The 21463-nt window shown below is 39.9% G+C and overlaps 2 protein-coding genes across 2 annotated transcripts; one reads left to right on the forward strand and one right to left on the reverse strand.

Moving 5' to 3' along the window:
- Positions 1-2081: 2081 nt before the first annotated feature.
- On the reverse strand, positions 2082-4490 carry adat2 (adenosine deaminase tRNA specific 2). The gene is made up of 6 exons (XM_037086430.1): positions 4172-4490; positions 3699-3803; positions 3153-3303; positions 2970-3076; positions 2644-2716; positions 2082-2199 (listed from the first exon to the last, which is right to left on the reverse strand). The coding sequence occupies exons 1-6, from the start codon at positions 4265-4267 to the stop codon at positions 2171-2173; spliced, it is 561 nt and encodes a 186-aa protein (XP_036942325.1). The 5' UTR covers positions 4268-4490; the 3' UTR covers positions 2082-2170.
- Positions 4491-4833: 343 nt separating this feature from the next.
- pex3 (peroxisomal biogenesis factor 3) lies at positions 4834-13061 on the forward strand. Its single transcript, XM_037086429.1, has 12 exons — positions 4834-5234; positions 6314-6445; positions 6555-6636; positions 6859-6902; positions 7053-7174; positions 7459-7525; positions 7629-7683; positions 8170-8308; positions 8418-8488; positions 8592-8714; positions 8961-9057; positions 10058-13061. Exons 1-12 carry the CDS (start codon positions 5162-5164, stop codon positions 10139-10141), a joined length of 1089 nt encoding a protein of 362 aa, XP_036942324.1. The 5' UTR covers positions 4834-5161; the 3' UTR covers positions 10142-13061.
- Positions 13062-21463: the final 8402 nt, after the last annotated feature.

Genomic DNA, 21463 nt, shown 5'->3' on the forward strand with positions numbered 1-21463 from the left:
ACTATGCAAGAAATGTGTGGGAAAGGAAATAAGATGAGGAAGGAAGGAAGCAGGAAGAGAAGGGTGGAAAAGAAAGGACAAAGGATAAAAAGGGACCTGGGAAGTAGCAACAAAGTGATAGAAAGAGGTGGAATTTAGAGGGAGTGAAAGATAAGCAGCAAACAATAATATTTTTTTAAAAGGTGGGAGAGAAAGGGTCGAAGAAAGAAGGAAAGAACGAATTTGTAAAAGAGGAAAAGGAAGGAAATGAGCAGGAAAAAAAGAAGAACGAAGAAAAACAGAAGGAGTTGGGTGTAAAGGACACATGGAAAGAGGAAAGGAAGGAAATAACCAGGAACAGTAAACAAAATAAAGTTAAAAGGAGGAAATAAAAAATGGAATGAATCAAAGAGGCTAATTGTAAACTGAAAAACATAAGGAAGGAAGGAAGGAAAAGAGGAAAAAATGGAAAAGGTGTGAAGAAGGGGGGAAAGAGGGAAACTGCAAAAGAGGAAAAGGAAGGAAAAGAGCAGGAAAGAAGAACAAACCAAGAAAAGAAGGAGATAGGGTGTAAAGGAAACTGACATAAGATGAGAAATGAAGGAAGACGAGGAAGGAAATAAACAGGAATAAAGTGCAATGGGTGAAAGAAATTATACAAACATTTAAAAGATGAAAGGAGGAAATAAAAAAGGAAGGAAGGTAGGAATAAAAGAGGGAACTTGGAAAGTTCTAGAGGGAAATGAGGAGGAAGAAGAAATGTAAAAGAGGGGCAAAGGGTGAAGAAAACGAAGTAAAAAGGAAATGGGGAATTTGCAAAAGAGGAAGGAAGGAAATGAGCAGTCAAGAAGAGAAAAAAGAAGTAAAGGAGATAAGGAGGGATGTAAAAAAGCAGGAACACAGTGAAGGGGGGTGATGGAAAAGAATAAACATTGGATAGGCCACAAAAAGATGGAAATGAAAGAGGAAATGCAAGTGAAAATAAGACAAATGGGTCTAGAACCATGTGTGAAAGATAAAAAGAAAGATTTAGAAACTGTAAAACATACAAAGAACAGAAAGAAAGACAATTCTGAAAATAGAAGGACAAGGATAAAGGAAGGCAATAAGAATAAGGAAAGACGCACGGAGGGAAGTTGAAGTTGTGAAACAAAAAAAGGCGTGACAAAAGAACAAACGGAAAGATGCAGGAAGGAAGCGGGGGAGGGAGGAAGGAAGGAAGGAAGGAAGTCATCTGTCGTTAAGAGAAGGAAGAGGAGAGGGAGGAAGTGGTGAAAAAAAGGGGTTGTGAAACATATCTTGTTTTTATTCAAAATAAATCAGCAGGACGACTGGCCTGCACACACGCACTGGAAAGATTTTCTCTGACACACACTCGCACTCCTGCAAGCATCTACACACACATTTACACACAGTGTTTCCATCTCCACCCAGCTGTAGACACACACACACACTCCGACATGCAATGGTATGTGTGTGTGTCTGAGAGGAAGTGAAACAAGGTTGAATTCTGTCACTGTGTGTGTGTGTCTCTGTATGTGCAGTTGGGAAGGTCACTCCTGTTGAGAGCACTGCCGCTGCTGCAGACATACACACACACACACACACACACACACACACACACACACACACACCCACAAGGTTTTTCATACTTTCGGTCTTGGTCACAGAAGTATAACACAGGAAGTGATGAGATGTGTTTTGCATGAATGGCTGAAGAACAAACAGAACGGAGCTGTTGCGATCTATAAAGATAAAAATGGCCGATAAGCAAGAAGAGCGTCAGTTTTCTGGAAAAAGAACATTAACATTTTATAAAATTCTACTGTTTCTTTGCCAAATGTCTGGATGTTCTGATGTTGATTATTTGGCATGTTCACTTTAATTCTGTCTGTGAGCAGACAGAATATCAAAGGATGAAAGTCTGATGAAAGGTTGATGTTTTGGAGGTAAAAGGTTTATCGTTTTAAAGTGGCAGCAGTTGCTCAGACATGGTAAACATGTCACCTGTACAGGAAGTTAGCTGGTGTACTGCACCCTCTGCTGGCAAATGTCTGATGAGCAACTTATCCTGGAGGAAGTCTGAATGCAACACACACAAAAATATTTATACTTTCATTTATTACTTTAAAAAAAAGGTGAGTACAGGCAATAAAAAAACTCAATTTACAGCTGATCAGTCCATGAAAGATCAGTCCTTCCTTGTTTTGGGTTTGGGGGCTGAAAGAGACACAAAGTAAAGAAAACGGTAAAAGAAATGAAAAGTTTTCATGTGAATCTATATAAAATTCAGCTCAGAGCCTTTTTTTCTTTTGTGAAAAACAATAAAATGTGCTAAAAACAGTGATTTAGAAATGGCTGTAACTTAAAGACGCCAGAGTAATATCAAATGTTTGGTACGTTTGGAATCCAACAGATTTAATTCAAATCATATGTGCTGTGATTTCACGCACATATGATCTAGAAAGTCAAATGTATACTTATTTCTTCAGTCATTACGTTTTATTTATTACTGTCAGTTAAATCAACTTTGTCAACTAGTCAAGGAGTGATAAATATGTGGCTCCTCAGAAAAGTTTAAATAGGGGAAAAGAAGATAAGGAGAGATGGGAAAAGAGAAAAACGAAGAGAAGAAGAACAAGAAGAAGAAGAGTTTCTGATCACCATTTGGATTCTCCTGTTTGTAGAAAGTCTTCAGCATCTCGACAGCTTCGTCTGCTCTGTGACCTGAAACACACTGAACACACACAAGATATAGTCATTTACACTGTGAGGCCAAAAGTATGTGGACAGACATATTTTTACACCTTGTATCAGACAACTGAGCATGTTCAAAAAAAAAAGATTACCATTACTGCCGCTTTATCAGATTTTTGGCCCATGAGCATCACCACAAAAGAACGGTGCTGCCATTCCCATTGACCAAACACACACAAATAAAAAACAAAAAGCTAGGCAAACATAAAAAGACACCAGAGACAAACACAGACCTTGAATGTGCTCCCGGTCTGAGGCAAGTCTGCAGAGGAAACGTCCAGGACTGAACCGCAGCCTCCAAACCGCTCGTTCCTGCAGCCGTACACGACGACGGGGATGTCTGACAGCTGGTGAAGGAACAACTGCTGCCAACACATGCAGACACACACACACACACACAGGTCGATGCAGGATACTGAGCAGGCGCAGGGCTGCAGCACACATGATGCACGGCTCCACGGTAACATACAGGGCTGTTCGCTCACACACGCTTCTCGCGTCCAGGCTACGGTCGCGACACCAGTCCAGGAGCTGGTCCAGGGCCACCATCTCAGCATGACGAGTGGCCTAACACACACACACACACACACAGGAATATACTGTATGTAATGTGCAGCTCAGGTGTCTTGTTCTATTTGAACATAATGCCAAACTCCCTTTGAAAAATGTACAATTTTTTTGAGGTGAAGGTTTAGTTTCAGCCAACAGTGTACTTTTAAAATGCAGCACCGAGTTGATCTAAAATTCAATATGCTGCACAAACAAAATGGCCTGCCCTCAAACATTAAGCCATCGCGGTGGTTTGGAGACTATACAGGTTTGTATTACTTACCGACATGACAAAAATCAAACCTAAACAGACTGACTTCTTAGTGAGGTTCAATCAAGTCATGTCCATAAAAAAAGAACCTTGAGGTTTTTTTTGTTCACACAGAGTCACCACAGTCTTTTATTTTCCCTACATTTTTGGTCTCGTTGACTTCATTGCGTCCCTTGCCCACGACTTCATCGTTGTAGACCATCAGACATCCGACCGGCACCTCTCCATTCTCCAGAGCATCTTTGGCCTGCAGCAACACAGAAAACACAAAAAAATATACACATTTAGACCCAGAAAGGATTCAACACAAAGATATAACACTCACTCACTGAGATTACAGTCACTGGTTGCAATTATTGTTTTCATGATCTCTTAATCTGAAAATTACTTTTTATATGAATAGATTCGTGATCTATTCTCCTTCAGCACTTTATCTTTAATTGAATGTTTGTTTATTTTCTGTTTAAGAAAAGATGGTTCCTGGATGCGTTTTTAAACTTGTTGGGAGAAATCAAATCAGGATCGTTAATTACAACATACTGGAGTGCTCCTGAGAAAACAATAGATGTCAATTCAATGATTTATTAATTACAATCACTGACATTTATCTCTCACCATGCCAAACGCGCTGTGCATCCACTTCTCAATCTCCTCATCACTCGGACAGAAACTTTCCGCCGAAACCGGTTTACCGCCTTCCTCTGTTCCCATGACAACTGCTGCTACGTAACTTTACTTAACAAAAGTCATAATATTCTTATTCAGTACGCGTTTGTAGCTAATTTCTTCTTCTTTTTTTGTTTAAATGTCATTCCTTGAAATTTACACGCTGAGTGCCTGCGCTGATGGGGGAAGATAATACTGGACGGACCAGTTCCAGACGTGACTAATCGAACTGCTCGATGGCACCACGCATCTTCACGTTCATGCCGATGTTCTCGACGCGTCAAGTTGACTACACTTGACTATCACACCAGATATCGAGTAATCCTGCCTACAAAATAAAAGCTTGTTCACTTCGGTTTTTATTTTATTTTATTTTATTTATTTATTTTTTTTTTAAGTCTAATTTGACAGATTCGAAGCATAATGTTTTTCGGTCAGGTTTCTCGATCAGATATATCCAAGATATACTGACTGACTGCGTCGGAAGCTTTATTTTATTCTAATATATATCATTTTACCAGTGTATGCAGTGCATTTGATTGTGAAAGCATTTGAAGCCTCAGCCCCAATCTAACTCTGGCTCTCCTTTGTTCAGTATCTCAGGTCATGATCTGATTAGACCAGAGCAAGCCTGCATTATACTGCCCTGATGAAATAACCAAACGATTTTAAACTGATTTATTTAATAATTTGTGTTCAGATTGGTAACCGCTGCTTTGCGCTTTATTGTGAAATCTCTAATCGGAATTTTGGACAGCCAGCCTTCTCTTCCTGTCTTCAGCGACATGCTTTGGTAGTTTTGACAGTTAGCATGGTAGCAGGGAGTTGCTAGCTAACAGAAAACTCCTCAAATAACATGTCCGTTAAACAGTCAGCAAAAAGTTGAAAGTACGGAGTGTTTGTTTGAGTTTTAACTTCTGAACTTGTCACTGTTCGAGGATGTTTTCGTCTGTCTGGAATTTTATTAAACGCCACAAAAGAAAATTTATCTTCACCGGAGCTGTAGTTGGAGGTAACGGAGTCCTGGTAGCTTCTAGTAGCTAGCTAGCTAGCTAGCTAATAACTTTAGCAACATGCCTAACTGCCCTAAAAATCGTAATAACAACGTATTTTCTTATTCACCGATATAACTTATGATTTAAGAAATACATTTCAAAGCTTGAATCGTGTGTCCTTTCACTTCGGCATCTATATTTTTAACCAAGCAGCATTATTTCGAACATTGTGAAGTAACAGTTACTGTTCAAACTGGTAACGTACAATCCAAGGAAAACCACTGGGGTAAAGGTAGAGGACAAAAGTTAACTTCAACCGAAGTCAACGCCAAGAAGTGTTGTGGTTCTACATCGCTTTTGAAGTGACTTGTTACGAGCCAATGATGACATCAGCTTATATTGTCCTTAACGTTATAGACATGAGCAAGACCTTTACATTGCCAGAAAATTGAATTGAAGGCTTAATGATAGCAATTAACGTATCGCGTTCATTAACAGGCCAGGATAATCCATGTCGGTTGGATTTAGCCAAACTGCTGACCAGTGAGTGTGTCAGAGTTATCTCATCTGGCTACACTGAAACTACTGGTTGAATAAGTGTCATATCAAAATCATCTCATTCTTTTACTGATGATTAGTAATAGTTAACCGAGTAATGCCATCTTTGGAGTTCAGTTGAATTTAAAATCCCTGAAAGTTTGTGGTAATGTTAAATATGATGTGAAGTGATCTTGACATTTGCAGTATGACACAGCATCAATTAGTAAATGTACTGAAAGAGGTTGCATGGATTTAAAGGTTAACCTAAAAGAGAGAAAGAAACATAAGGTGCCCACTTGCCTCACATGGAAATGAAATTTAAATATCTACTTAAAAATATATGCTGTTGGAAGCCCCTTTTCCAAAATATATATATAACATTTGTGCTTTAACCAGGACACATTCCTGGTGACTCGGGCAGTTCAGACTCATCTGAAAGATGTGATCTATGGTTGAGTTCATTTTCTGTGTGTGTGTGTGTGTGTGTGTGTGTGTGTGTGTGTGTGTGTGTGTGATACAAGTTAGTGCTATGTCTTACTTATTTGTGATCCCCCAGGAGTGTACTTCCTGGGTAAATATGCCCAGAAGAAGATCAGGGACATTCAGGAGAAGGAGGCGACCGAGTACATTGCTCAGGCCAGGCGACAGTTCCACTTCGAAAGCAACCAGAGGACCTGCAACATGACTGGTAATGTCCTCACACCGGTCCTTCTGAATAATAATTATAAATTCTTCGCAAATCCTTTAGAGTACTGCTCATAATGTACTGCACTGTGCTGTGTGTTTGTGCGTCGCAGTGCTGTCCATGCTGCCTCCGCTGAAAGAAGCCATCATCAATCAGCTGAATTCAGAAAGTCTAACTGCACTACTTAAGACCAAGTGAGTCAAAGTTTCTAATAGGGTTAGATTCAGATGATCAAATCAAACATTTCCCGTTCCACTTATACTCACAATTTACAGATATTTGTATGTTCAAGGCCACAATGTATTTTTTTTTTCTGTGTACACGATCTTATGTAAGTATGTTGGTTTGTCACAGTTTGCAGTCTTGATAAAAGAAAACATTAATTCCGCTTTTTCTTCTCTGACATCCTCCCACAGACCAGCCAATAAGCTCGAAATCTGGGAAGATTTAAAGATCATCAGTAAGTTCCTCATATAACCAAACTGTGGAATATCACACATTTATTATAAAAAATTAGTTACTCTGCTGCAGATAAACAAAATTAAATTGATAAAAAATGTTCATGTGAGTTTGGACATCAAACACGTTTGACTCTTGTTGTCTTATTCAGGTTTCACCCGCACCATCGTGGGCGTGTACAGCACCTGCATGCTGGTGGTTCTACTGAGAGTCCAGCTGAACATCATAGGAGGATACCTGTACCTTGACAACTCTGTGGGCAAGAACACAATGGTGAGGAACACCAGCTTTATCAGCTACTTTGGCTTAGAGAACCTGTGAGAACACAGTAGTTACTGTAATGCAAATCTGTGAGTTTGGCTGTTCACACTGGAGAGGACAGATATTTGAAGTCCAAGCTCAGGCTGTAGCTAACAGTTATCTGCCAGTTATTTTTTCACTTCAGTCTTTTTGTCTACAACCACCGATTCCCAAAAAGAATAAACCAGAAAGGTCAGCTGGAAATAATTTAGCGTTATTTACTCGTGTGTGTTATTTGTGTATTTTTTCCCTCTCAGACTCCTCTGGCTCCTCCAGATGTTCAGCAGCAGTACCTGTCCAGTATCCAACATCTACTGGGAGATGGTAGGATGGACACACTTACACACAAACACACACCGTAAAATGTTATTTCCGTTAAACACTGTTTAAACTCAGTCCATCTGTCTCTCTCGCTCTTTCTCTCCAGGTTTGACAGAGTTGATGACACTAGTGAAGAAAGCAGTACAGAACTCCCTGGGAGGGTGAGTGTCTGTAACTAATGATCACTCATGACATTTTTTGTTCATCCTCTTGTTTTGTGCTCTATGAAATGCAAAGCAATTGTGAAACATGCTCATCACGATTTGCCAGATCCAAAAGTGATGTCCTCAAATGTTCTGTTGTGCAACCAACAGTCCAAAACCCAACGATTAATTAACTAACTGTTGCAGCTGTAATTTGCATTATTACATTTTTATAGTTTAAATTTAAGTTACAAATGTAATGTCATGTAAAAAATGTATACACATGTTCCCAGAGCACCATGTAACACTTTAAAAACCACAATGAAAAGTCTAAAACAACCAAAATAATCAGTTTACAATAAGACAAAACAGAGAAATAGACCAACTTGTCACACATCGAGGCTTGAAACAGAAACGTTTTTGATTTTATTTTTCATCAGTAAGTGAAATGAAGTGATAAATCAGTGTTGAAACTAGTTAAATAAAACTCTCTGTTGGTTGCAGCATGTCTCTGAAGCAGAGTCTGTCTCTGCTGGAGGTGGAGCAGCAGCTGAGCTGGATCAGAGCAGAGGTGGAGGCCGGCTCTGAGCGGCCGCTGTCCTGGTACATGCTGGCTGACAACGAGAACGCACTCGCTGATCAGGTCACTACACACACACACACACACACACACACACACACATAAACAGGGTGATACACAGAAGTATTCACAGAGCAGTGTATTGATACATCCTCTGTCTGTCCTCTGTCAGGCGTGTGGGCTGACAGAACAGGATACTTTGACCATCAGACTGTTGAACGAGACCAGAGACATGTTGGACAGGTAAACACCACACTGTGTGTGTGTTACTCGTGTTCATCCACCTGTAGATGTGTGTGTTTCATGATTCTGACACGTGTGTTTGTGTGTGTGTTTGTGACTTCAGTCCAGACTTCACCACGGTCCTGAACGCCTGTTTGAACAGAGGTTTCTCTCGTCTCCTTGACAACCTGGCTGAGTTTTTCCGGCCGCCTCCCGGTGACGCCTCCCCGAGCTCTGCACCTGATAGGTCAGTTTCTTCGCCGACAGAAATGTTCTTTTTTTTCCACACATAAATCTTGGGTTTACTATGTTTATTTTGCTTGTGTGTGTTGTTGGTCATAAGAAACACTAGTAGAAGAATCTTTTGATTATTAACTCAATTAATTAATTAGCCAAAGTTTTTTGGAACAGATAAATGTCACTGAAATCCAGACACATCAGTTGACATTGACCTCAACATGACTCTGTTGTGTCTGTCTGTGTGTGTGTTCAGTCTGTCTGCAGTCAGCCTGCCGCTGGCCAAGATCATTCCAATCGTCAACGGTCAGATCAACACCATCTGCAGTGAGACTCCGAGCCACTTTGTTCAGGTGAAACCACACAAACATTGGAAAATATAAGCCAACAGGTCAGACTGTGCCTTGTTTGTTGTGATCAGCTGCCCATATTGGCTCAATTAAAACAAAGTCCACATTCTGCTTTTTTTTTTTTATTTTGCTGTTTGCTGAGTGGTAAACAGATACCTCGCTCTGAGTAACTAAGTGTAAATTATTATGTGCATGTTGACAGTTTTTAGGTCGTTAATGTTTAATGAGGACAAGAAACTCTTAATTTAAATGTCTGAATTATCAGCACATTTGGGCTCTTGGGTTTATTACCACTAACTGCTAAAGCTAGGTATCAAACCTATTTTTACTTTTGTTGTAGTGACTGAAATGTGTCGCGGCAGCGAGTGTCAGAAACTGTCAAGTACCAAAAGCTGCTGGCATCAGATGTCTGGTCAGATCATGATCTTCTTTACTTGTTCTTTGATTGGACGGATTATATATTTAGTCACTTTTAGAGGGACAGTTTTTCAATATCTGCTCATGATTGAAAGACACATCAGAGAAGTTCCTCTTTTCTTAAACTATAAATGTGACTGTGTTCAAAAAGTTTCACTTTTTTCACAGAAATCTGCACATTCATTTGAGTGTGCGGTGAAAAGTTCAGTTATATTAACCTGTCTGAGGTGTGTAAGTTGTAGTTTGCCTTGTAATCCAACAGAGGGCGCTCTTGACCTATTGCATGTCATATGGACCTATCAGCAAACTAAGATAACTTTAATGTTATGGCTGTGCTCATCACTCCTTCCCAGATCCCAAGGTGAAGTCTTCAGTTTGCTTATTTTGTCCAACCAACAAAGACTCTTCATCTACTGTCATAAATGACAAAGAACCTGGCTGGAACCTGCAAATGTTTCACACTTGGTTTAAAAGAAATTAGGCAATTGATCATTTATCAAAATAGTTGGCTGCTAATATCTTTTCAAGACACATTAGTCTATTTCATCTCCGTCTCTATCTCTAATGTTCTGTCTCTCTCCCTCAGGACTTGCTGATGAACGACCAGGTCAAAGAGTTTGCGGCCAACGTCTACGAGACCTTCAGCACGCCACAGGAGCTGCAGAAATAACTGACACACGAGGAGAGAAGGAGCATTCAGAGGAAGAAAAGACAGACGAAAACAGAAGTGATACGAGCCCTGGACTGTTGATCCCTCCTTCCTTTTCTCCTCCAAACCCTGCAGACATTTCACTCTGTGACAGTGTTGAGTGACGGGAAAACAGTCCACGATGAAGCAGCAGTGGGAGCGTCTGTGAACAGCGCCACTGTGGATTACCAAACTGGTTGCTCTGGGGATGTAGTCGCATCAGAGCCTGTGATCAACCCTGAGAGCAATGCATCTTGGGAACTGAGTCTTATTTACCCTGAGGGAAGACGCACACTGAGTAAAAAGTGTGGTGAAGGATCGGTCACAACTGTTCAGAGCTGATTTCCACTTTTTCACACAGGATGAGACTGACAAAGCACCAGTTTACGTTGATATACCAGATTCTCCCCTTTTCCATCGGCAGTGGTGAGTGTTATATGTCTTCTCATGTTTCCAGCCCTCTGCTCTGCACCTTCACTCCGTCTGGATATCAGAATGGTTTACAAAGTGTACGGTTCTCTTTTTTCCTTTCTTTATTTTCACTACATAATCCAGGTTGTAGAGGGCAGTGTGCAGGGTCAGACAGATGTGGGCTGATGTGTCAATAGAGACAATATTTTTTTGTGCTGATAAAATGTTTTTAAATTGCATCTTTTTTTTTGTCACGAGGGAAAAAAAATCTTCAGCATCGTTATGGGTAATTTGGAGGCTGGAAGGTTTCTTTTATCCCATAATTACTTAATTTGCCTGGAAAATGTATTGAAGCCTGACATATTTATATCGATTCGAATTGTATAAAAGGTGGAGTAACCTATGCAATTCTAGGAGAAGGATAGTTGGTCATTGAGAGTCATTCCCAGGTCATCTAATACCGAGGCTTTGAGTCGATGATGCACTGCATCAGAACTTTTAACGCTCAGTAAATACAATTATAATTGAACGCAACTTTCCTCCAGCTGTCCAGGACCAGGGCTGCACAGTATTTCATCTCAGCATCGACGTCGCAATGTGCACACGTGCAGCAGTTATGTCACAGGAAGTGCAATGTTCAGTGAGGCAGTCTTGGTTATTTTAGAATAAGAAATGGTGAAAATCACAGATTAACTCCAAATTAGAGTGTAGTCAGATCACTGAATTATAATGTGGATCACCTTAAATGGTTTAAATTGAACTAACTTTGAACTAAAAACACATTATTAACAAAGTCACACCAGTCCAGTATTGGGCGTGCAGAATTAAAGATGTTCTGAAAAACGCTGAGTTGTTAAACGTTTTACTTCAGCGTCTAAGAACCGGCGCTGTAGGTGTTGTTTAATTTCTGTCCAGTAGATGTCACTCTTCTCCATGGACTCTCCTGAACATCCCGTGTCTCTATTTGAAGGGCTTCATTCCAAAGTTTTTCAAGCTAATTTCAAGCTAAATTACATTGAATACATTTTCGATCTACGGTTGATGAAAATAACATTAGGTAACCTGACTTTTTGATTACATCCAAAGAGATCATTTTGTAGGAATGAACAGCATTGTTATCACTTTTCTCACACATGGCAGGTCATATTGTCTTGGAACGATGATGACGATTGTGTTTCCCCTCATCTCTTCATGTTTTACACCTCTTTTTTCACTACATTTGTATGTATGTGACTTCTGGAAAAGCGTCTGTGTGAAAATTAAAAGACAGATATCCAAGAGGCCAAGACATCTGAGAGAGCTCTGTCCCACCCTGTCTGATTAGATATGTGAATCAGGTGTGTGCAGCCAGAAGCGATCTGGTAAACAGCTAAACCAGACCTAAAGATGGTGAGTTTACTGTCAGAGAGCAGGAAAGAAACCTGAAAATCTTCACATTCACTGACCTGGAATCAGAGAATTTAGACTTTTTTCATAGTTGGCTGACCATTTATCAGCTGACAACTAACTGATTATCGATATTATACATTTATTGTTGCTGCCCAGATTTTTGTATTTGTCTACCTGACATGAACTCAAGCATAACAAAATAGTAAACACCATTAATAAAAGGCAAAAGTCTTGTTAATTAAACCCAAGATGATAATTATTTCACTGCTGACAATGAAAAGCTTTATAAACCATTTATTGAGCAATTGTAAAGTTGCACCTGCTGACTTTAATATTTTGTAAATGCTTAAAGGTGCAACCTGCTGCTAACTGTAGCTGCTGTTTGCTTGTTAGCTCAGTTTCAGTAAAAATCTCTGCAACTCAAAACGGACCTCATAATGTCAAAGTTGATATGTCCTCACATTCTGTTGATGAGTTAAGTTTTGAATGTTTACAATTGAAATTCTTACATGCTGCACATTTAATGAATCATTTATAAAGCATGTCATCATTAGCACAATTTAATTAACTATAAATATACCATTTATTAATGATTATTACTATAAAGTGTTGCCTAATATTATTTCTTGAAGCTTTTTCTCAATCCTGTTATAGGTGATGAGTTCAGTCCAGTTCTGCTGTATAAAAGGAAAACACTCTCAGATCCTAAAATCATCTGATTGGCCAAACAAGCCCAGTGATACATTAGTAAAGTAAAGCGAAGCTGTGGAAGTCTTGAGACTTGAACTAGTTAAACAGAAACGCCTCTGAAGCTTTGGTGGCTGCTGGGATTTACCCACAAGCAGCTTGTGGAGAGGAAACGCGAGTCTGTCTCCTCTAGTGTCAAATTCATTTTCCTCCTTAGGAGATGAGTTAACATCAAGTGACAGCTCAGATAACTTCCTGATTCTTGGATCACATTAACTGTCAGGTGAGAATGTAAACCTGTGTATGTAATCGGCAATGTTATGCTTTTTGGAGCAGAACATCCTGAGTGACAGCTGAAAATGTATGTTTGTAGAGATTTATCGAAGAGATAATAAACGTCAAATGTGATTTCATACTCATTGCTCACCTTGTGTTCCTTTTTAAATGTCCAATCTACAAATTGTGAGAAGGTTTCCTTGGATTCAATCCTCCAAGAGCCCAACAGGAAGTGGTTGCGTCAACAGGGGGCGCCCTCCTGCAGCAGGAAACAGTTCCATCATGAGATAAGAGCCAGCATGTTGGAAAAAAAACTGCTGTTGGCAAATCATCCAGTGTGCTGTTACATCTCTGACTCATAATTCAACAGAGGATGATGTCATCTCGTAATCACTTATTAATGAATTTAGGAAAATCTTTTGTCATAACTGTCGGATCAAAGTCAACCTGTGTATGGAATTCCAAAGACAGATACTTGTTTCCGTTCCAGTTTTTATGGAAACGATGAGCACAAGCAGGACGACAGCAGATCTTTTATTTTATTGGATCATGTGACGGACCTCCTTAATGTGCTGTTAAAAAAATAGATAAATTAAAAAAAAGGGAGTACGTGTACTCTTGTCTTTTATTATTCATTATGTGGAGCTATTCACAGACAGTGGACGTGTGAAGGATGGGAAATCCCTTCACTTATTACTTAACACTGCGGCCTTTTGTTGCGTGAGCTGGTAATTATTTAGCCAGATGAAACTGCACTGATTATACGACTGTGGACAGAGTTCAAGTTTCACGGCGGGTTAAGTAAACAGCGGACTTGACGTAAACAAGTTGGACAAAAGAAGCTCTTCCTGATCATCTTCTTCTACCCGTGTGACTCCGCACGACCTGATACACAAGGCAACTCAAAGTGTTCCTCAGGGGCATGAAATTGCATTAAGACGTTAAAAACAAGTAGGAAGACACCAAGAAGCAAAACAAAAGTTAAATATAGAAGAAGAGGCTGATCAAAACCTCGACATTGCTTCAATAAAAGGCAGCAGCAAACCAAAAAGGTCTTCAGCCTTGATTTGGAAGAGGTGACAGTTGGAGCAAACCTGCAGTCTTCTGGGAGTTTGGTCCAGATACGTGGTTCATAATAACTGACGCTGCTTCACAGTGTTTAGTTTTGACACTCAGGACTGAAGGCAAATACAAACCTGACGACCTCGGAGGGTGTAGATGCTTCATATCGTAGCAGCAAGTGTGAAAAACCCTGTCCCAGCCCCTGAAAAACTTCCAGGAACTATTTCTCGAGGAACTAAAAGCTTCATTCAGCTTTTTGTTGTCAGCCAAGCTGACACAAATGAATCAGGTGACAATTAATGTACAACAAACAAAAATAACAATTGTTCTGCCCTGCGAGCCCCAAACCCCCAGAGCTCATGCACTTTAGAAGGCATTGGCCCTGGGTAAGAACTTTTTGGGGGGTAAAATAATGTTCTAATTTAGACCCTGGTCCCTGCAGTGGAAACACACTGAGTTCCTTCTAGTCCCGAGGGAAAGTCCCTTCATCAGTTACAGACTGCTGGACTGAGTGCCAGCTGGGGACACGGGAGGGCAGGAGGCGGCTACTTCCTCATGCGCAACGAAACTTGTGGAGTTAAACCACATCTTTCGAGATTTCTTGAAAACAACGCACTTGTTTTGCAGTCTTACTCCCAGATTAACCACACAGGCCCAATGCAGAAAATATTATGTATCAAAGGCGTCGATATACAAGCCTATCATGTAAGTTACGACAAACAAGAACACTCCGATATACAGTTTGTTGTCAGTGCATACGGCTGAATACAACAGCAGTTCAACGAAATCTGCTCGAGTCTCCTGTCAGTAAAAGGCTCCAGATCAGAGCAGAATCTGATGTGACTGGGTGTTTATTCCTCCAGAAGGTCTGTAATATTATAATATATATAATATAATATGTGTGATAACATGCTGATTCCCACGTAAATGTTTGACTTGCAGGCTGAGGCCTGATTACAGACCGTCTGCTTTTTAGGACGAGGAAGTGTTTCAGTCTCGGCCTCAGGTCATCCGAAGGACACGTCTTTACTGGATCACAGTCGTGTGGATAACGATCATGTTTCAGCTGTTGTCTCAGTCTAAATCAATTCATTGTGACAACAAATGAAATATTTTTTTCCCTCTGGTCAGTGTTCCTTCTGTCTTAATATGGGATTAAAACCACTACAGTTCAGCATATTCACTCAGGATCTGCAATTTTCATAATCATATTTAATGTTTCAGTGAAAATATCCCACAGGTTTTCCCTTTGGCCTTGATTCAACCTGATTAAAAATGAGTTAAACGCAGACAAATTCCAAATGTAATTTTATAAAGTGTGTGTGTGTGTGTGTGTGTGTGTGTATGTGAGACTGAACACATAGCGACATTCATTTTCTTCCTGGTCGTGTGTGACTCAAGAGATGACTTCATCTCCTCTGTTAACCCCCTCTGACACTTTCCCTTATAAGGAGGAGAGACTGGCTGATCTTCTCTTGGTGCTTAAACGGTTAAAAGAATGAAAATATTACATCACACTGAACTGAGCTGCTGCCGTCTTGTTGTCCGAGGTTTATCCTTAACTAGTCTCTTAGAATCTTCACATATCGAATGCTGCAACATTTACGTTCATTAACAGGTTTGCTCATCAAGAATCATTCTTACGCTCCACTCTGCTGAAGCGTCCTCAGACAGGAAAAAAAAAGTTTCTAATGTGACGAAAGAAATTATTTATTATTTATCTATTAGAGTCACAAGTGTCTGTTTCTGACACTCTATTACGGAGGCAACAATATATCAGCGTTTGAAAATGGTTCACAACAAAGCAGTTCTAAACAGATATACATGTTTATTCATATATTTATAAAAACTGTCATTCCTCTAGTGGACACCAATAAGTGGGGGCTGGTGTATAAACAGATATTAATGAAGATCATGTTGAATACAGTTAAATCTATATTATCCATGTCTCCACAGGATAAGAAAAAGTTGTCAACGTCAAACACACTGTATGTTAATAAGCACTTTAAAATGTCTGTATATCTTCTTACAACTACATTCTGCAGTGTTAGAAATAATATATTGACAACCACAGTTGGAAACTTAAAACTGAATACTTAATATGTAACTAGACAGGAGTCTGCAGATTTACTTTTTACAGTTTTCAGCAGGGATCCACGGTGAAATTCTAAATTCTAAATCTGCATAGGGCAGGCCGCCCCCTCACAAACTGACTGTGCAAGAAAACACAAACACACTTCCTCCGCCACGAAGCATGGTGGAGGCAGCATCATGCTGTGGGGATGCTTCTCTGCAACAGGCCCTGGAAGGCTTGTAAAGGTAGAGGGTAAAATGAATGTGGCCAAGTGTAGGGAAGATCTGGAGGACAACCTGATTCAGTGTGCAAGAGGACTACGACTCGGCAGTAGATTCATTTTCCAGTGAGACAGTGACCCAAAGACCACAGGGTAAGCCTTAAGAAACGGTTTAAAGACAACAGGGTGAACGTTGTGGAGCAGCTGAGACAAAATCCAGAGCTGACACAATAGCGAGTGGCTGGACTTGAAAAGGGCTGTTCACACCCAATCACCATGCAAGTTTTGCAAAAAAGAATGGAGAAAATGTCCAGATGTGTGTCATGGGGGGCTATGAATACAAGATTACATACATGTATGATTGCACTACATACCTCTTTTTTTTTTTTTTAAGATTTAGATACGAAATATAATGAAATAATGATGAACAAGGATGCTTTCATGATTGCATTTTATTTTAAAATCTGGATGAAAATAGATTATAACAGAGTGAAATAACCTTAACTTCAACAGAAAAGGCATCATTTCCCTTTTTGGGGGTCTGCTTTTTGCTTCCAAATGGGAGTATGGTCCTCACAAAGTGAGTAGACTTTGCTGAAATGATCCACTCACCAGCCTCTGAGCTTTAAAATGTATCGCTGAACCTGAATCTGATTCCAACTTGAAGCTTTCAACCATGTTCAAACCCTCAAACAGCCCTTTTAACAAAATGTCCTCATTGTGACCGAGTCCTCACTGTGAGGGTCTAATTCACAGTTGATCCTCAGCAAGTGGAAAACAGGAAAACAACAGCGCACACACACACACACACACATACACACACACACACACACCACTTTGTCTGGCAGATGATTAACAAACAGCCACATGATAAAAAAAAAAAAAAAAAACTGCCATGTGGTCTGCGACAGTGGGAGTGTGTGTGATGTGTGTGTGATGTGCTTGACCTCCACAGAGTTTCATCACAGAGTTGCCAGTCAGCTGTAGCCTCATTACCCCGTGACCTGCCCCGCTGGAAACTGACAACACTCCTCTGCCGATTGTCTGATAGCCGCTTATGAAACGTGTCGTGCTGACGAAATAATTTGTTGAGTCCCGAAATAGAAGAGGGGCCCCGCGTAAACATGCCGAATCATGCAGAGTGGCAGAATAGAGCCTTTGTTCCACGAATAAAAAGGGCTCTATTTGCTGAGCAACTCTTTGCGGTCAGGCAGCTTTCAATTAAAGTGCTGCTGCGCAGAGTCATGTTCAACACGGCAAAAACAGGTTCGTCTGAAATTAGCCTGCGCCACATGACTGCGTGTCACAGTGTGAACCGATGCTGTCTGTTCTTGCTCCACAGTGAGTGTTCTGCCCTCTCTGTGGCACACAAGCTGGAAATCCCCCTCTCGTCCAGCTAAAAGTCTGAGCCGCTTGGTGTTTTTGAACGCCGTCTGGCTGCATGATGCTGCGCACGTCTGAACCACTGACCCATGCTGCAAAAGTGGAAATACACAAGATAATGGGCGGAACAGGTGCTTCCTGTCCTTTGGAAAAAAAAAAAAACATGTGTGCTGCAGAGTTAGTTTGAAATTCAGCAGAAACAGAAACCGTTTGTTAATCATTACATCATTTATCAACTTTATTGTATGGAAGCCCCCAGAGGCACGTCAGAATTGTGACCGGCGAAAAAGGAATTTGTAAATATAATTGTTAAATTTTTTTTTTGATTTGTGAGATTAGGTTAAAAAAAATAAGAAAACAAAAAAAAACAAAAACAAATATAATTAAATAAATTCAAACACCCTCTGACCCTTAAAATAATAGTAATGAAACAAATTAGTTAGAATAAATAAATACCTAACAAAACTTTAAGAGATCACACAAATTAGAAAGTATCCAACAAAACAGTATTTCACAGCTATATGTAGAAAAAAATGGGTTTTTGTTGTTTTGTTTTTTTTTTAATACCAGAAAAGACCTTCACAAACACTCATTTTAGTCGTTATTCATCTACAAAAAGGAAATACAATCAGGGATGATGAGCATTTAAAAGAGTAAAATAACCCATTTTAAAACTCTTTTTAGGCTCTCAGAACCCCCCAAATCCCCCATAACATAATTCAGAAGCCATAACCTTTGTGTCTCCAGATTGACACAGCATCATTCCCCTCGTTACGTTGCTGCCGCGTTGTTTTGAAATGCTACTCGTGCGGTCACCAGTATCTAAAGTACCCACATGAACAGAGTCTGCAAAGTCTCAGATCAAGTTCTCAGTCAAATGGTAGAATACACCGATCTCTATTATTTTTCACAAGAAGCAGTGCTGAATTGCATGTGGAGTTTGGGTCCTGCACTTAGGAAAAAAACCCCCACATCTAATCTAATCTCTGTTTCACTTTGACAAAGTACAAAAGTTACTGAGAGACACGATAAACAACCCAGGGCCGACATGTGATTCAGCCCATCATCTTACTCACTCAGTAAACGAGACAATTTTAATGTCCCATAACCTACAGGATAATAATAGCAAATGTCTGCCCATATGTAAATAAAGAAATCTCCTCTATTCCCCTCACATTTTTATCAGTTTAGTGGCACAGGAAGTTGCTCCGAGTGGGCAGCAAGCAAAAGCAAAATAAAGTGTTTAACTGGAATATTGAAAGATTTTTTCTGGGAGATCTGGATTCAGACTGAAACAGAAAGCAGAGGCCGTTCTCGTCAGACATAAATCAGTGTAGTTCCAGTGAAATCACTCAAATGTCAGCATCACGTGTTTGTCATGTCTGTATGCAGTGTTGGGTCAGACCTGTGATTTACAGAGTTACAACATGTTTGAACTAATCAGAGAATGGCACAAAAAACAAAAAAAAACAAAAAAAAACAAAACATGCTTACACAAGATGAATGGTGTGTCTATGAGATACAAACGCAGCAGGCATGTTGTGTCAGGATTTTATATCAAAGTCATCCTGTGGCTTTTTTTTTTAATTGGATTTTCTACTTCTGTCTCAGTGGAAAAATTGGTCTCTCGAGCTTCCGTGTGGCCCAGTGGTTTAAGGTTGAGTTCAGACCGACATCAGTGCTGCGTCACGCCCCCACCGCCGCCACATCAAAACTCGCAGGATCATCCGGCAAAAAAAGTTGAACCTGGCTCAGCACGCCACAATACAGCCTCATCGAGGAACACAGTGTTGACCAAACAAGCAAATGTCCATCCCTGGTAGATTACATCGTAAGTCTTTGTCATTTATTCTTAATTAGGAACTTAATTAGCCTCAATACAATACAATAACAACAAATTATGTACAAATTAAACAACAAGAAAAAATATGGGCCAAATGTAAGGTTTAAGGAAAAAAAGTAGTCAATCTACAAATAAACCGACAAAAAACAGAACCCATAAGAGAAGTAAAAGTGAGTACAAAGCTGTCACAAACACGCAGCGCCCCAGAAATAAATCATCATCATTATATACCACCGTTCCCTCAAGGAAAGTAACTGAGCACAAAGCTCTTCGACAGCAAAAAGAAAGAATCCATTTGTTTTACTTATTTTAATCATAATCTGATCTGTTCTATTATTTCTCAGTGTGGTGTTGTTGGGTAGCATATTCTGGACTGGACGAACCTCTGTACGGAGCGGTCGTCATCACACCAAGCCGGTAGTGTTTACCCAGTGTGTCAGGCAACTCAATTTAGGAATTATTGTGGTTTTTTAATACTTTTAATTTCCATTTTGTTTTGATTTTTGACACCAGCTTGGTTTATTTTCGGTTTGTTTCCAAAATGTGTTTGTTCATTTCAGTTTACCTTTCATTGTTTAAAAAAAAAAGTAGTTTTACTGTTATTTTATTAATTTCTGTATTCATTTTTTTTTGTTTTAATCAAAATTTGGTAGGTCAGCGGAAAGATTTCAGAGGTTCAGGATACGTTTCACAATACAAACACTTGACTCACAGTCATGTAGACATACCAAATATATGCATCAGTTTAGTTTTGTAAGCTTGGAATATTGATTTACTTTAGTTTCTTCACTTCATAATCAATCATACTACAAGAAACTTTGTACAACTTGTGAAACAGCCTCAGTTTAACTCTGACGCCTCCATATGACCTTCAGGAAACGACACCAGCAGCGAGAAGATTGGCTTTTTTACATACAGTTATCACAGTGATTATAAATGCTTGTCACCGGGTTGGAATCAGACTTATCTGGGTTTGATGAGTCAAACAAATTAAAACTATATGTATGTCAGACTTCTGAGGATGAACTGATGCGTCTCAGCCGGAGTAATGAAGAAACAGTTCAGTTTGTTTCACCATATTCATCTTTTATCCACAGGGGGCGCCAGAATCAACAACAAATGAAGTTCCTTGTAACAGTTTTAACTACAATGTTTTTCTACCCCTTGTTTTACTCTTAGGTTTCTCTCAAGTTGACAACAATAACCACGGTTCTTTGCGCTGACTTGTGATCGTATGGATTTGTTGCTCAATAACAAAGTCACCCTTTGTCCTCTCTACAGTGGCCATATCAGAGAGCTTTGGCATTTAAATGTTAACATATCCCATCGTGTCTTCACGCCCTTCATGACACTGTTGGATAAATGCATTGTTTCTTCCTGTACCATTATTGATTGCTGGTCCAACATGGCCCCTCTATAACAATTTCAACTGGAAAAGAAATTCTCAAATATGAAGTTTGGGTTTATGAGACACACCGAACTATAAAACAGCTTCTGAAAAGGCAGAAACACATCCAGCAGTTTACCTGTCTATAATTAGCAAAGAGTATTACAAAACTCTAATAGTTCCTTGTGAAACCTGCTGAGTGACACAGTGACTAATGACTCAGGTCACGTGATCCGTGAGCTGACATCAGGTATTTACATCATGACTGCGTGCGCTACATCACAAATCAGTGTTTGATGAAATCTTCCCCTCAGTGGAACATTTCCTACAGGAAACACTGCGGTCATGCTAGGTGTGTGTGTGTGTGTGTGTGGGCTGTACCAAAACTTTCCACCAGAACGCGGTGACTCGGCAGTTTCACCTTCGGGGTTCGTCTCAGGTGCTCCGGATCGCTCAACATCATGCACGAGCAAATCAAACTTGGGATCATCTCAGGTTTGTTTTTTACAGCCTGAATACCTCTGTCTTAACAAATCACTGCCGCCTCTGTCACTGCATGTTACTGCTGAAGG

This window comes from Acanthopagrus latus, chromosome 22, assembly GCF_904848185.1.
Source record: "Acanthopagrus latus isolate v.2019 chromosome 22, fAcaLat1.1, whole genome shotgun sequence".
In the NCBI taxonomy this organism is placed as follows: Eukaryota; Metazoa; Chordata; class Actinopteri; order Spariformes; family Sparidae; genus Acanthopagrus; species Acanthopagrus latus.

What these genes read in the sequence shown, in the direction of transcription:
- pex3 (XM_037086429.1), top strand. Translation starts at nt 5,162, where the DNA reads ATGTTTTCGTCTGTCTGGAATTTTATTAAACGCCACAAAAGAAAATTT. An exon ending in GAGGACCTGCAACATGACTG is followed by an intron (nt 6,446 to 6,554) that starts GTAATGTCCTCA and finishes TGTGCGTCGCAG; the next exon opens with TGCTGTCCATGCTGCCTCCG. An exon ending in CCGAGCTCTGCACCTGATAG is followed by an intron (nt 8,715 to 8,960) that starts GTCAGTTTCTTC and finishes GTGTGTGTTCAG; the next exon opens with TCTGTCTGCAGTCAGCCTGC.
- adat2 (XM_037086430.1), bottom strand. Translation starts at nt 4,267, where the DNA reads ATGGGAACAGAGGAAGGCGGTAAACCGGTTTCGGCGGAAAGTTTCTGT. An exon ending in TGCACAGCGCGTTTGGCATG is followed by an intron (nt 3,804 to 4,171) that starts GTGAGAGATAAA and finishes GTGTTGCTGCAG; the next exon opens with GCCAAAGATGCTCTGGAGAA. An exon ending in AGACCGGGAGCACATTCAAG is followed by an intron (nt 2,717 to 2,969) that starts GTCTGTGTTTGT and finishes GTGTGTGTTCAG; the next exon opens with TGTGTTTCAGGTCACAGAGC.